The sequence below is a fragment of the Epinephelus lanceolatus genome, chromosome 24 (assembly GCF_041903045.1).
Source record: "Epinephelus lanceolatus isolate andai-2023 chromosome 24, ASM4190304v1, whole genome shotgun sequence".
Classification (NCBI taxonomy): domain Eukaryota; kingdom Metazoa; phylum Chordata; class Actinopteri; order Perciformes; family Serranidae; genus Epinephelus; species Epinephelus lanceolatus.
In genome coordinates, this window is record NC_135757.1 from 21,557,787 (window position 1) to 21,574,951 (window position 17,165).

Below are 17,165 nucleotides of genomic sequence, written 5' to 3' on the forward strand. Positions count from 1 at the left end.
CCAGCAGCTTTTAGGCTTTAGATGTGGGTATTTTATAGCGACTCATTGGTGTTTTTCCAGCAGCTTGTTAGGCTTTAAACGTGAGCATTCTATAGTGACCTGTTGGTGTTTTTCCAGCGGCTTTTTGGCTTCAAATGTGGCTTTTTTTGTAGCAAGTCATCTGTGTGTTTCCATCATTTTTTTAGGCTCCAAGAATGGGTGTTATAGTGACCTTTGTTTCTCAAGCTGCCATTTAGGCTTCAAAACTGGTAGTTCTGTAGTGACCTTTCTATGTCTTTCTAGCAGCGATAGTGGCTGAAAAGTGGTTGTTTTTTCTGGAGATGTTGTTTTTCCTGCCGGGATTTTGTCTCTAAAACTGGGTATTTAGATATTTTTCTAACCATAACTAAGTGGTTTTTGTGCCTCAACTTAATTCGCATATTATCCACAGCAATGTTGAAATGAAGATTTTTAATGTATCTGCTGAATGATAATGTGCAAATTTCACATATTCATGGTTTGCAGAAATGTACCATGCCAACATTTATTGTGGTGATCGGGTTGGTAAAGATGATTCAGGAAAAAAAAAGAAAAGTTTTCATCCATGTTGACCCACTCTGTCTCTTTGCCTTGTAGTCATCTCTGACTTGGGAGAAGAGGTTGAGTTTGGGTTCATCAGCCCCAAGTAATATCTGTGCCGCCCTTGAGGAGCAGCTGCCCACAAGGCGCAAGGAGAGCAATATACTTGAGGGATTGAGAAAGCTCCAGAGGAGGAAACACAGGAGCTCCTCTGCTTCATCCAAGGTCTCAAAGTCAGACTGTATGAACTCCAACGAGGGCATCTATTCTCTGGGTATCAAGAGTGGCAGTAAAGGGGTGTCCAAGCCTACCCATGTGGGTAGAACTTCAGCTGCTGGGGGCAAAAAGTTCTCTTATGATTCTGATGATGCTGATGATGAATTGGCACATTCCAGTCGAGGAGATAACATCCCCACTAAGGACAGCTGGTTTTACTGTAAGAGGCTCTCCCGCAGCATCTCAGACAGTTTGTGCAGCTGGGAAGGGATACAGGACAGTGGAGGTGGAGGTGACGGTAGCTCAGGTAACATGGCTATGAAACACCCTTCTGGGTGTGACTCAAAAGAGCGTCCTGACAAACTCATGAGTTTCATAGACAGTTTTCTCCCTGAGGGCGGGCGGATATCAGCTTTTACTAAACCATCCTTGCTGCACTTCAACCCTGCTGACCCAGAGGGTCCTAATCACCTCTCTGACGTGGATGATCCAGAGGACCTCAACTCTGAGTCTAATGACATCCGAATGTCCTTTAGCCAGCCACTGGAGCAGGTGGAGAGGGACTCCAAGAGAGTGTCAAGAGATGCTGCCAAGCTGCTCACACAACAGTGCTTGCGAAGGGAACAGGGACGCACCCAGTCTGCAGATGGGAGGCCCAGGCCTTTCAGCTTAATTAAGGAGCCCAAAGGGGCCAAGTGTACTCAGTCTGAGGAGAGCATACTGGCAATATTTGATGCAGAAGGAGAGCCTATTGAACTTTGTGCTCATAAGCTCACAACAGGTGTTGGGCTTCGAAATGACATTCAAAATAGCAAGGTAGTTGCTGATTACACAGAGCTAGTGCCCCAAGAGAGGCCAACAAGGCAAAAATCAGCAAATACAAGAAACTACACTGTTCTTGAGTCTCCAGAGAAACCATCTGAATGTCAAATTAGGTCTAGTAAAACAAGCAATAGCAGGGAGGGCAGTGCAGAGAGGGTGTCAATGCAGCTGACTCCACAAAGGAAACTTATCAAACCACCAAGCAGCCGACCTAATAAAGGCCATTCCATCCCTCCCATGAGCGATTCTACTGCTCCCAAGTCCAGTGGTTCAAAGATACCCGGTTGTAACAAACCTTCAGGGTCCCCACTGAGAGTGTCAAAGGGCTCTTCCACTGAACCAAGTAATTGTGGAAACTCAGGACTCTCTAGTCAGGAGAAATCCCCCTCCTCTCCTGCAGTTAAAATGTCCAGGTTCATAAAGACTTCAGGAACCTGTTCACAGAGCCCAAAGGCGGTGAACTCCAAGCTCCCCAGCAGGGCCGAGTGTAGTAAGGGTTCCTCCTCCAGTTCCCCACACCTCTCAAGGAGGCACCTGGAGTATGCTGACAATGGTGAACAGCCCACCAGAGACAAACACTGTGAAACCAGCAAAAATAAACTCAGGTCCCCGTCTCCTCCCCCTCCCCCAGGCCGCACCACCTCCTTACTAATCAGACCAAATTACGAAGGGTCGCCTCAAGCACATAAAACATGGGTGGCTCAAACATCCACATCAACCACTGTGAGGGGCCCTCCCCCAAGTTACCACACCTCACTTGTACCAAATATGCAAACAACGCTACCCATCAAGGATAAAGACTGTTTAGACTTGGATGCAGGCTACGGGACTGCACTTGCACCTCAGAGACTGGTCGAGAAAACCAGTCAGCACCTTCAAAAGTCCCCTGCCATGACTCAGACACCTACAAAAGGCACTTCCAAGAGGATGACCACAAAAGACTACCTCCCTTCTGCAAACTCAGGGTGTGCTCCAGAAACTGAACATGCACCTAAAAGCTCAAAGAATGTCCCTCCTCCCTACAGTGCCCTCAGAGGGTCCTCGCTTCAGAACTCATTTGCAAGTAAAAGAGGATCAACCCATGAAAATGTCTATCAGACAGTGCAGAAGACATCTATTAGTTTACCTTTATCGCTTCAGGATGCCCCTCAAGGTAAAGCAGAGCCACAAAAAGCTGTTGTCAGCTCACCAAGCTCGGTTATTACTTCCCCAAACACTGCAGATAAAGCCTCAAAGACTCGCATCCCAATGGGGTTTAAAGCTTTTTTAAAATCTCCCCCAAGCCATAAAAATAGTCCCTCTATACCAGGCAAGCAAGAGAAAGATCATATCAACTCAGTCTCCAAAGAAACTGTGACCTCAAATGCTTCTACCCAGTGTGACAGCTTGCAGCCAGCATTCAGTATTGATTCGCCATCCAAGATGTCAGAGGGGAAAGGTGACGTCCGGTGTAGGTTACTGGAAGAAGAAGAAGGAGTACAAGCTACAGAGGAAGGGGAGGTTTGCGATAAAGGGAAAAGGAGTAGTCAGCTTTTCTCTAGATCCATATCTGTTTCCACCAAACCTCATCTAAAGCCGGCTCTGGGGATGAATGGGGCTAAAGCTCGTAGCCAGAGTTTCAGCACCAACTACATTGAAAAACCCAACATCAATGCACTAGATGGGCTGGGAAAAATCCGAACACAGATCATCACCAACTCAGGTGAAAGGGGGAACTCTTTGTCAAGACAGAGTTCGTTGGAGGTACCAAGTGTTGGGTTAACAGACAGCCCTCTCCATTCCCCCAGGACTCGGCTTAGCCACTATGGAGGCATGACAGGATCAAATAGTCACAACATCCTCCCTGAGAGAACTTCTAAATCAGGCTCCAAAGGTGAAGGGTCACAGGGCACAGCGAAGGGAGAGGCAATCACTTCGCCTTCTCAAAAAGAGGCACGTAGCTTACCCATAAGCGATCGAATTGGTATGAACAACATCTGTAAGCCAGCAAAAGTTGCCTCTCATCCTCAGTTTCAACCTCCCTCCTCTTGTGTGTATAGCTCAGAAAACCCGGTGCAAGAGACGCCTAATGAGCCGGACTTTAGGAGGGAAGTCAAAACCCAGACAGACTCTCCAGATACAGAGGATAAAAAAAACAGCCCAACAGTCTGCACCATTGAGGAGAAAGTCATGATGGGAATCGAAGAGAATCTGCAGAAATGTCAAGAACAGGAGAAGGTCGCTGCCAGCGAGGCCAAACAGAAGACAGGCCCCTCTCTGGCAAACTGGTTTGGCCTCCGTAAGAGCAAGCTCCCAGCTCTTAGTGGTAAGAAAGCAGACTCCCCCAAGGGGAAAGAGGAGAAGAAAGAGCTGAAGATTGGATCAGTGCTTGGAGGCAAACAGATGAAGTCTGACAAGAAGAAGGATAAGAAGAAAAATGATAACCAGCAGAGAGACAGTCAGGAGGTGCAGAATCTGTCTGAGATGAACAACAAGCTGAGCTCCATCATGGACCACTGCAACAACCAGATGGGCCAGATTGCCAGCCAGATCCAGTGTACAACTGCCTTTATCGGCAAAGACCAGTTTGTGAAAGAGCTTCTTGGCAGGTGGGTGACCAAGCATGTGATTAGATTTTGTATAGAACATAATGATAGTATTAAAACTTATCCGATGGCCTCATTGGCAAATACATTGACTACATCTACGTGGTCAGCAAATTTGATTGATGGAAGTTGTAAGAACACTATACAACCCTTTATCTGATTTAGAATATAACTGAGTGACATCTGACAGAACACAGAGTGTATGCAGTTTGGAGAAGCGTGTGTGTAATTGCACATGACCCCTGGAGGGTCAACGAAGCAGCACCCCAAGTCACTAAGCTTTACAGTCTATGCTATAGCCACACAGTCCATAAATATCTGTAAGTTTTATTGACGAAAAGCAGACATGCAAGTTATATCTAGGCAGTTACAAATTTAACCGATGTTCCAAATGAGCTGCTGGACGCATTGGTGCTTTGGCGTTCCTTCCAGACCAGAATTAGCATGCATGACATGTGAAAACTACGCTAACTGATTAAGGAATAAGAATGTAGATTTTAGTTCCACAATATACAAAAAAACCCCACAACATTTTATTTGAAAAAAAACCCTGAATCTTAACTCTGATGTAGTTTGTGCTTAAGTGATTTTCCAACTGCCATCTGCTACAGAGTGGGTAAATCCTGTTGATATTTCTCAGGGATCTTCTACTGCACTACCGACATGATGACATAATGATGACTTCTACATAGCAAGAGGAATTGTGTGTGTTACAGCTGTAATGCGTTAATTCAAGGCGACTCTCCCCTACTTGTTACTGCTGCCTCTGATGTGGTAGTTGGTGTTATTGTGTGATTTTCACGTTCACAGCGGTATGCTACACTGCTTAGCTTCAGTGCTGTAACCTACATCTCTGATGACAGCTAATTGGGAGTTTCAATTATAAAAACATGGAAAAGAATGCAGATAAACCCGCCCTTTAAATTAAACATGAGACATTGCTACGTTAAACTTGTGTGTTCAGAGAAAATGATAAATAAACGGCACCAACAGCAGCTGTCCGTTTGAGTTATGACTCCACTCCGGGGAGTATAAGCAGTTCTCGGACCAACATCCAGACACATAGTCAGCACACTCGAGAAAAGGCATCTCTAAGCCAGGAAAGCTGCACATCTCATACTCTTCACTTCATTGATTTGCCACTTCAAATCACAGCTGACAGATTTTTATCCAGAGTAGCTGCAATCACTAGGAAGGGAACACTTCATAGAGGTTGTTAAACGTTTGACGGCATTTCTGTGCTCATATGTTTGCATCCAAAAGAGCAGGTCAATGCAATTTACCAGCAGGCTCACTTTCCACCTGGCAAGTTGATAAAGGAGGGGCTCGGCATGCAGACATAAAAACAGATGAAATCTTATTTCCTCGCAGGACTGCTGTGAAGGGCAACTGCGTGGCTGCGTCGCCGCCTGGGATCTCCACGCCCAAGAAACACAGCGAAATGAAGGGAGATATGGAGATCTGTCCAGATACTGCTGTAAGTGAGCAAACACCATAACAGAACCGAGCATGTGTCTGTGTCTTGTTTGTCTCTGACTGTGTTTTGACAGGCTGCTGGCACGTACACATACATGCAAATTCCTGCAGGTTTTTCACACTTGTACTGTACATGTACATGTTCACAAACACATCCACAGCAGCACCACCTCTTCAGCACTATATCCCCTGAAGGCTCGCTATTGATTCACATTGTGCTTTGACTCAGCCTACAATTCATCGCCTACTTTTTCATTATCCTCCCAGGCCCGTGTTGTTGTTGTTCCCACAAAGCTGAAAGTTTTTTAAACCACATCTCACATCAGGCCATGCATTTAATACAAACTTAAATTAGGCCTCTCTCAGCGGCTTGATTCTTTAAATCACATCAGCGCACTTTGTAAGCAAAAGGCCAAAATTATGACCTTGCAGTTCTTCATTATCTGTCAGTCAAAAAATGATGGAGAGGCTGAGTGCTTGAGAGAGCATGAAAAAAAAGCAATAATAAAGAAGGTATAAGGAGCAAGCTGAATGGAGGAAGAGAGTGACACAACGAGAGTCTCACTGCATAATAAAGGAAATTTAATCCAGATGATGTGGAATTTTGATAACATGGAGGAGCCTCTTATCGCAGGCACTCAATTTGACAAAAGGGCCATTTAATACCATCCTCTGAGCGTTCTCTCTATCTTCTCCCGCGGAAATACAACAAAAGAGGGACACTTTATGACCTACAAGCTCCTTCTCTTGCACCACCCCAAAATAACTTCTTTTTTGAATAACCCAATTAAAGTAAGGCAGGAAAGTATGACAACTGCCTTCTTTTTGAACAAAACTTTAAACATAGGGGAGATCAGTTATGGTTGTAACAATGGGATGGTTGTAACAGTACCACTTTTGCCAAGAAAGGATGACTTGTGGGTCATGTAATACACGTATTGTATAACCACATCTTTCTTGACCTTGCATGTGAAATTCAATAGCTGTGTAAGGAAGTATACTGATTTTCAGGTATCAAAGTCATTTTTTGGACCAAGTCTATATTTTGATTAGTCCTGCTGTAGTTAGAATTATGTAACTTGCATTACATAAGACAGTAGTCTCTTGGGTACAATTAAAGGCATTTCATCTTTGCTCATTTCCAACCACCATGCTGCTACAGTAGGGTGATCATTTTCATTGTAGATTAATTTGTTGATTATTTTCTTGATTGAATGTTTAGTTTTTTGGCCTATAAGATGTCAGAAAATTGTGAAAATTGTCAATCAGTTACCCAAAGCCCAAGATGGCAGCTTCAAATTCAAATTGTTTCAGATATTCTTCATTTTCAGCCTGGTTTAGTGAATTTCAAGCTAATCTTGGTTAGTCGTTGTGTCCTCAATGTGCACCAAAAGGATCTCTTGACTGGTAACATACTTGAGGCAGCAGACTTGTATTTCTGACTCACTCCATGTGATGTACAAAACATCCAACAGGTTAAGGCCTTTGCACACTGAGTCAGTTTTTTTGGATGTGTTTTTTAAAATTCAGTAGGCACAGAAACCTTGCACACTGATTCTGATGCATTTTATTGCTCTATGTGTTGTGGAAATTTGCAACAGAGAATCAAACCTGTTCTGAAAATTTTAATTTAATGTATTTAGTGATGTAGTTGGAAATATTGCTATTTGTAGGAGACAAATTGGGGTACTTTGTGTCAAAATTTGAGACCTCTAACACATAAGATTCAGCGAGTTAAAGGTGCTGAGACAAAAGGTTTTACAACTACACCCAGTCCCCCTTATTTTACTATGCCAGAGGCTCATAGTCATAACATACATGAATCTGTAGGTACTATAACTAATCTTTTCCCACATTTCTTCGCAATTTCCTCCAGATGAAGCATTATAAATGGATATCTTATATAATGCAATTTTCTAGACAAACCAAGGTACATTTGGAATCTGTCATACTGCATATTTTGGTGAATTTAATATATTATTGTATATTTTAGCTGCTTTTTGAAGTTTGCATCACCAACATGAAGTGTTTGTTATTATTCTAGAACCTTATAATGACTCAGAAGATCAACCTGAGGGCTGAAAATGAGGAGGGACGCATTCCAGACACAGCTTGTCAAGACCACATGATAGGTAAGCTCATGCATTACTGTTGGTGCTCAATGGACATTTCACTAAGAACTGCTAAAGTGAGTGATTATGTGCCAAAAACAAAACAAAAAAAACCCCACATAGCTCTTTGAATTGTACCACAAGCAAACCAAAGTAGAGGTCAAATCCAATCCCGTGTGATATATTCCGATTCATCGCCTTTGCTCTTGTTACTTCTAAAAGTTGTCATGGCGTTGTCTGTTTTAAGCCACTGAGTTTCACATTTGCAAGTGTTTACCTCACTCAGTACAGTTTTTTTCAAAGTAACTTACAAAAAGCTGTCACTAGCCATCAAGAATCAACCAGTGCAATGGAGCATTAACACATTTTACAGTTGTGATTTCCTGATGTGATTGACAATTCAATTCCTTCGCCAACTAATTCCCCTCGCTGCCAGACTTGCCATCACTGTGGGGGGAAAAGTAGCAGCTGCAAAAAAAAACATGTCGACAATTTAGTCAGGTGATTGATGTGCAACCGGGTGATTTTTTACAATGCCTAAGCAGCTAAGGAAGTGAAAAAATAGATGCATCAAACAATTTGTGAGACGGGGTGATGATTGTTATTACTGCATTGGGACAAACTTGCATTGTAGTAAGTGATGCGGCGTGGAGAGAGGGTGGAGCCGATGTTTTCTGGATGTAGGGTGCAGCTTGTTTGTCACTCAGTTGTCATTCAGTTGGATATTTGAGAGATTGTTGCAGTGATCCATCTCAAAGGTCATAATGACTCATCTCTTGTAATATAGCACCATAGGCAGTGGGAATAGAGATTAGCAGAAACAGATCCCCCTTTTTTTAGGAACTTGGCGCCAAATTCTGTGGAAAACAAAAAAGGTTTATCTTTTCATAGTTTTAGTCTTTTCAATTGGATATCCTGAAGCATAGTTTTAAAAACTGTACTTCGTCCAATCCTTGTTACTCGTGAACTTTCTCTGATCCCAGTCAACATCCTGTGGCTCGCATTTGCACACAGTAGGCACGTAGCCCCTGGGCTTTAGTCAAAACAGTAATGTGACATACACAAAACTGGATACCAACCAGCATCATGTTAATAGAATGCTGAAAAAAAAATAGGTTACAATCATATTTAGAATAACGTTACTGTCTAAAATGTTTGTGTATTTCATTTGACTCCATGTTACTAACTAGCTTGCCGTTTTCAAATTACTTAATCATCGTCTAACATCATGAAGCAACCCATGACTAGCAACCTAGCTTGCTAATCTCAGTTTAGGAAACAGTTAACTCTTGGCTGCTGCATGGATTCGTTGCTTCGTAACATTAGCTTATAAAGTAATTTGGGAGTCCGGTGCCTCCTTTGTTTTGTTTTTTTCGAAACCTAACCCTGAGCTTTTGTTGCACAAGGAAAAAAACAAGTGAAAGACAAGGTGCTTTTCTGACATTGGAAGTTTATTTAAAAAAGACTGTATACATCTAACAAGCAGAAACTGTCCAGTTCCTGTGAAAATGGAAGTGTATTTTGAAAAGACAATGCATGTAACATGCATAAAATGACAGGGTATCCTGGAACACCAATAACAGACATACCCAGGATACCTAGTGCGTCATTTGTGGACATGAAAGTCCACTGACCAAACAGTATATGACAAGTTGGGAGTGTGAACCTCAGGAGTCTAGATGTATTCGCTCAATACATTCTCACTTCAGCCTCGTGACATACTGACGTTTGGTCATGGACTTTCCACGTTGAGGTATGATGTACCCTGGCTGCATTGGTTGTTAACATTCTGGGACACTGTGTCAAGTTCAGCCTGTTATATGCATTGTTTGTTTTTAAAGTACACTGTCCAAGTGCCGTTTTTTTTACTTCTTCAAAGTGAGACCGGGTTGATGTTGAGCTGATGTTATCTACCCAATAAAGTATTTTGCTACATTAGCTAGCCAGTAATCCATCTGTGTCAGCAAGCAAGCTAGAATTGTTAACATTAGCCCACTCAGCACCAGGATTTTTTTTTTTTTTTGCATTAGGCCACAGAATGTCATAAATTTACTGCTTATCGCACCTTAGGTCAGTTGCTGTAGCAGCTCAAATTCAGCTAGCACAAACCCCAGCACTAAGCGAAGGTCCGACTCCACCGCTACTACAAAATGTATTACAGAAACGAGGCATGTGTGGATTCTGTTTTGGTGGCTGCCAGTGATTTGTTGGAATTAGCGGACTCCATTTCTAAGCTACAGTTAGGAATGTTGCCCACTGTTGGTACTCAGGAATGTGCATAATGCAAAGTCAATGCAAAGTCAAAGTCAAAGTGAACTTTATTGTCAATCAAACCATACAATAAGCAGTTGCACAGAATAACAAAATTACATTTCTCCACACCCCAATCTGCTGGTTTATAACAAACAACATTTAACATAAAAAGAAGTGCACACAGACGGACAGACAGACGAAGTTCACCTAAATACAACATAGACGGACAGTAGGGATTACTGCATACACATAGACATGTAGATAGACACTGACAAGACAAAGTATTGCACAGGATTTTTCAAGTATTTGCAAGTTTTAAAAAGTTATGCACAGTGTGCCAGGGATGTAAACAGTGATGAGGTATGTAATGAAGGTAAAGTGCAAAGTGTTGAACAGCAGCATAGCACTATGTTGTGAGTATAAAGTGCATAGTAGTGACATGAGTTTAAATGGTTTATAACCAGTCCAGTCAGTTGCTGTGGGGGTGTGTGGCACAGGAGTGACATGTCATGATATTTTCTTGAGTGAGTTGAGTAGCCTGTTGGTTTTTACCTGGAAATTCATCAAGAGTCCTTTACATAGAAATCTACTTTTAGGTTATGTTACAATCTGTCTAGCCACTGGAATTAAAAAACGAGAAATACATGTAAAAGTTAGATACATACAGACCCTTGAAGAACATGACTTTTGTTCTCAAATTGGATGGATGTAAAACTATTGTCATTTATTCAAAGCTGCTGTAATCAATATTTTTTTTTATATTTTGTATTCCTAACTTGCTGTAAAATATAGGTATTGTATTTTGGGTCTGCTTTGCCATGGTTGGCACTGTTTATATCCAGAATATACAAACAGTAATGATTGTGTAAACATTTAATGGACTCAAACTTCACAACAGCCAGTTCTTATGTATAATTAAACTAGATATATTTTGGTAGGGCTGAGTGTTGGTTGAAATAATCTCTATGGAGCCAGAAACCAATTCTCAGCTTCTCTTGTTTTTTTTTATGTTTGAAGATTTAGCTGAGAAGTAACTTATTAAAATATGTCAAGACATAGTTTTGGCTCAAGCAACTTTCCACAGAGTGTGAAAATCAGCTCATGATGGGGAACAGCCACCACGGCGCCAAAATGAAATGCTTAATTGTGTCTGTATTCTGATTAACATGCTGCCTTTTTTTATATTCCGCCAGCTATGCACTTCCAGACGGAATGAACTAAATATTTCATAAAGGTTTCAGCTGTGGGTGCTTAATGCTCCTCAGCGCTGCTTTAATGTCACGTATCTCCAAAGTGCAGCATGCACAGGCCCAACGCCAGACAAACACATCCATCACATAAATAGTTTACATCCAGCCAGTTTATGATGCAGGCAGCTTGAGCAAAATCCATGTTATGAATGTGGACTTTGAAGTTCACCCTACACTGGTCAGCTGCTATATATTAGCAGAACTTCCCGTGAGGCAGCTTTTATTTTTTTCTTATACAAAGACAATAAATAACATTTTGACTGGCCCACAGCACAGGCTGACCCTAATATATCTGCAGGGGTTTGACAGCATTGTTGATCAATACCAATGATTCAGCAATTATTTCACTGGGTGCTGATGTTTCTGGCTTTCAAACTTTCTAGCCTTTAGTCTAAAGCATCATTCTTAAGCCAAATGATTGCAATATTCTGCAGCAGATCTTGCTGCTGGAGCTTTATGATCCAGGCACATAGAGACAGCTGGATACAGCATCTGAAGTGGAGCCCTGTTCATCCCTTTGAAAGTTGCCCAGTGGTGCATGAAACCAAAAAGTCTGACTTCAGTCTGTAAAAAAATTTGGATCTTCCACTCTGCTTCTGCATTGTTGGACTTCCGCCATCCAAGCAGCTAACCTTTGGTTTAGCACTTAGCTAACTTAAATGGGGATAGAATGAACTGATCGATTAGTCAGTTGACATAAACATAATTGACAACTTTTTCGCTAATCAATCATGGTTCAACTATGTTTTTATGCCAAAATGGCAGAAAATTCTATTTTCTGCTTTGCTTTTCCCTGTTTTACAACATTGGGCGACAGGCGGGGTACACCCTGGACAGGTCACCAGACTATCACAGGACTGACACATGGAGACAGACAACCATTCACTCTCGCATTCATCACCTACGGCCAATTTAGAGTCACCAATTAATTTGCATGTCTTTAGATTGTGGGAGGAAATCGGAGTACCCAGAGAAAACCCATACTGACATGGGGAGGACATGCAGACTCTAAAATTGGCCCTCCCACTTGGGGTTTGAACCAGGAACCTTGTTGCTGTGATGCGACAATGCTAAACACTGCATCCTCATGCTGTGTTTTACAACATATTAAACTGATTATCGCTGGGTTTTAGACTAACAAAGCAAGACATTTAAAGACATCACCTTGGACTTTCTGAGACGGGGATGGACTTTTTTCGCTACTTTCTGACATTTTATAGATCAAACGATTACTCAAGAAAGTAATCAGCAGATTCATCAATGACAATAGTAGTTACTTGCAACTCTTGTGCAGCACTTCTACTTTCAAAATGTCAGTGGACCAAATGGATCAAATCCTGATAGTGACTCTAGTCCCCTGATTTACAGATGTCTCTTTTTTGCAATTTATGTCAAAGGGAAAAAGACTCCAGTGGGATCATTGACTCATCATTGACTCCAGTGGGATCATGTGTTGGACCTGAAAGTTGAAATTTCATGATTTGATCACTATGTCAAATTACATTCAAAATCCAGTGCTGTTCTTTAGGGCTTGCCCAGGTAGTGTTGTGCATAAAAATGCTAAATGAGCACGTTCATTGAATGTATCCTTTTGCAAATGAGCATTGTTCACCCTCACCACAGCGAACAGCACTCAAGCACAGGGATTTACGGCAGCCGTTTTTTCTGTCAATATGTGTTTCCTCCTACCTGAATCTGAACCAAACCTTTTCCTTTACCTCAGCATGGAGGAGGGTCCTACACATTTTAACAAGAGGGAGACACTATTCGATGGGGGAACAGGCTTCAACAAAAATCTGGCATGGCTAGTAAAACCAGCAATTCCGACATTGCAGCTACTGGTACTGCTGAAGCCAGTTCATATGGTTTTATGAACAAATCAGGACAGATTCCAATGGAAATATTTTATATTTTATGCAAATTGGACCTATGGAGTCTGAAAAAATGTCAGCCACATCTGCAACAAATTTAAAACGACACAATGAGTTGAAGCATCCGGTCAGTGTTGGGAAATATCTGTCAGTCAGTGATGGTATCGATTTTATTTAATTCAAAAGTGCTGTATATAACTCTGGAGAAAGATTGTTGATTGTTGAGTCTCATTCCTAGGTTGTCAAAGACCTATGCTTTGGTTTAAAAAACTGAAGAAATAGACAAACTAGATTGCAAACTATGAATGTGAGCTAGTTAATTTTAATCCATGTAATGAACTTTAAGATGGCTCTTGTAAAGTCTGAGCGCACACAACAGTGGACCTACGGTTACTAATTTCTCCTGCAAAAATCTGACTTTACAATTAGTGTCAAATATCATTGCATTTTCATGTAATTGTTGACACGGAAATATCTCCTAGATAAGGTTATGGTTGTTAGTGATGACTCTTTCTCTTCCCTTTGACACCTTCTCATTGCATGAAACCTATTTCACGCTGTGGAGGTATCAAAAAACCTGCTTTCTCTCCTCAAACCCGGGAGGTTGTATATAGAAGTGATAGGGAGCTCCTGAAAAAACACATTACGTCCAGTTGTTGTTGCCTCTGGGTAGAATTACTGTGAACCTTGTTATAGTTTGGTTTTAGGGGGCATTTTGAACTGCCAGGCTTGGCATTCAATTATACAGCTGTGTAATCTATGGCTCTCCCCTTCTTTCTCTTTCTCACATATACAATACGCACGTGTCTCTGCTTATATGTCAACTGCATCATGTATTTTTTAAAACTTGGGATCAGGATTTTTATTCTTTCGCAGCAACGGTCCTCAAGTGATGCACAGCAGATGTGTGTACAAGTAACAGGCCATCTGCCCAGTGAACACAGTGTATGTGTACATCCAAACACTGAGGACTCATTTTCACAGGTTCTCCATGTGCAGTATGGTGCTGACTGTCAGAGGCAAGTCAGATAAGAGTAGAAGTACACTTCAACAACAATACTGACAACTCAAGTTTGTTTTTTCACCAAGAACTCCTCACAACTATATAAATTCGCTCATCTGTGAATTTACTGATCATGCTTTGGCATCCAAAGAAGAATGCAGTTGTTTCTTTAGTGCATCACCAATGACGCCCAGACATATATAAGAGAAAACAGATCAATAGTTTAAGCTTTAGATCCAAATGTAAATCCGATCCTTCCTTGCAAACTCTTGAAACTCAACTGTAATACCCAACAGTATTGAGAGAGAACTTTTATTCATAGAAGGAAATGCTCATGAGTGGACTGTGTTTGTGCTCCAGCATCCCACTGAGACAAAGCTATACAGTTGAGAAGCAGAGCCTGTCAATATCGATCTACTAAAAAAATAAAAAAACATGCTGGTCTGCTCTCAGAGTTTTCACTCAACAGTATTTTGAGAGACAGAACAGATGGTTGCGGAGGATTCCTCATCCCCAAGGCAAACAGTGGAAGATGTGATGCAAGCAACAAAGAGAAACTTGTTTAATTTGAGCTAAGATAAAAACATTATGGGCCTTTTTCACTTTTACAAAACCCATCTCAGCAAAAAGTCGCAAATAATTAGCCAATGTAACTGTTGGCCGTTAGCATTCACAGTTACAAGGACCTGGGCTGAGCTGAATGGCCGTCCATCTGTTCCAGCCTGAGTCAAGGCTCTGCAAACTGTGGCTTCCAAACGACGTCCATCTGTTGCCACTTGCTGTCATTTCTCCTGATTACAACCCAGCGTGCACTCTGATGGATCCGAGGAACGTGGCCTCGGGCTGTAGCTCAATTGTGTGTTTTGTTCAGAATTGTTGGCAGCGGGTGCTTTATTGTGTCATATCTTGTTAGAATGTGCATCTGTTGTGATAGCTACAAATGCTTCTAACAAGTGCCTAATAGGAACATTATAATAAGGTGCATTAGGGTGGAGCTACCAGCAGTAATTACTGCAATTAGGGATGTCAGCTTTGGTTAATTTTGCTCTCAATAGCCAGACACCCATTAACAGGTAACTAATCAGTTCATTTTCAAGAAAAAAAAAAATGCAATGAATCAGGGCTCCACAATAACTGCGCTGGGTTAGTGTAAAGTCTCACTGAGTTGTCAGCAAGCAAGTAAAAAATAAATGTGATGTGTAATGTACCGTTTTCTGGGTACAAAAAAAACAAAAAAAACTTGCGTCCTGTATACTGGGGATGAACAGGGTTGTTGAGAAGAATCAGTCGTAATGGACACATAAATGTTGGCATGTTATGCTTCTGCAGACCACAGATATGTTACATTTGTACATTATTTTGTAGTAGATACATCAAAACTTTACATTTCTCAGCAAAGGCACCAAAACCACTTGTTTAATGCTAGGAAGAAATCATGTTTTGGCTTAAAATAGACTGACTGATAGATTTTTATTTGTGTCTTGCACACTTACATGTGCCCAACTCACTGGTTTACAAGACACCATTACAAGTCAGTAAAATACACCCAAGTTCTGTGACTTAAACAATGCTGGGAAATGCCACACTGTGCTGGTCAAACACCCCAAAGTTCAGTGGCACAGCCCCACTGGGAAACACTGTGATGTGTCTCAAAAAAACACTAAGGTTCGGTGCACCAAACACCGATGGAAGTGCTGCTCTCTTCGCAGCACTTCCATCGGTGCACCAAACACCGATGGAAGTGCTGCTTCGCAGCACTTCCATCGGTGTTTGGAACCTCGGCGGTGCACCAAACACCGATGGAAGTGCTGCGAAGAGAGCTGAGAGCATTACAATAGAATAAAGCTCATTTGGGTATAAAAAAAAGAAAACAAACTGTGGGTCCACAAAATCAGTCTCCCATTTATTGTCCATGGAGCAGATCAAGTTTAAGACTTTCTGGTTTCTGGATTTGAGAGAGTGTAGCTCATTTTACAAATATTGATTGAACTTTCAGGCCATGGAAATAACATAACGACATTCTTAATTTAGGTGGTGCTCACTCAGAGTTTACATGGTTCAAAATACCAGTTTAAGGGAGGGTCCTGGGGGAAGGTCTTGTGTTTTGTGACCTATCCACTGCCCCAACCTACCTCCTTACTGGACTGCTCGGGATTGCTTTCTTCTTTACTCCCATCAGCACATTATCCATGTGATCGCAGCCTTCCAAAATACATGGGCTATGCACACATTACTTCATATTATTCATATATCTTATTTCAGAGGAAAATGTATGAACAGTGCACAAGAACAGCTTCAGTCATGTCATATACTATGTCACTTTCTGGGGTCAATGATGTCATATACGACATAATGTTACTATTGTGAAATATCCCTGGAACTTTGCTTGTGAAAGAATTACTTTTTCTTTGCCCTGAAGGTAACATTTGCATCCCCTTCACCAGCTTTGTAATGCAGCCTTAAACTGCGGCGTCTGTATGGAGACACTGAATGTCTACTGTGAATATTTCTCCATCTTTCTGTGTTGGTATTATTGTTGTTAGCTGTCCACTCGCTGTCCACAATTTTTTAGGTTGAGTCTGACGACCAATCAGAGGATGTTTCTGACTGTGTGGCAGCTGTGATTTTAAACACACTTATTCATATTGTTTTTTATTCATTGTTTAATAGTGCTACATTTTCCATTTTGGACAAAAAAGTTTGGCTTTTGGGCAAGTCAACTCTCAGAAGTTGCATCATGGCATTGCCAGCAGCAGCAGGTCTCTCTCAAGCCATTAGCGGAGTGTGTAGGTAAATTAGGCTAAAGACCGACCAGTCAAAAAAAGCTTTGATACTCCTAACTGCAATCCCATTATTTCGTTTATTTACTATATCAAATTAAACTACTGTCTTTTCTCCTTTTTCCTACCGACCACGTGTTACTGAACCTGCTACAGACGCCCTCTTTACTCACAACCCTTTCCGTTGCATGTGAATCCAAGCCCTCCTTTCTTCTCCTTCGTTGTTGTCTCCTGCTTCTC

At 41.6% G+C, this 17,165-nt stretch overlaps 1 protein-coding gene across 5 annotated transcripts in view; it reads left to right on the forward strand.

Moving 5' to 3' along the window:
• Positions 1-17,165, forward strand: part of LOC117250035 (nck-associated protein 5-like) — a 253,092-nt gene that overhangs the window by 214,277 nt on the left and 21,650 nt on the right. For 4 of the 5 annotated variants that reach the window (XM_078165590.1, XM_033615986.2, XM_033615987.2 and 1 more), the window contains 3 exons: positions 616-4,184; positions 5,553-5,658; positions 7,702-7,789. In XM_078165590.1, the coding sequence (XP_078021716.1) occupies positions 616-4,184; positions 5,553-5,658; positions 7,702-7,789 (3,763 nt within the window). Of the gene's footprint in view, positions 1-615; positions 4,185-5,552; positions 5,659-7,701; positions 7,790-17,081; positions 17,164-17,165 lie in introns of those variants that run through there. The other variant, XM_078165589.1, reaches the window with a different exon arrangement.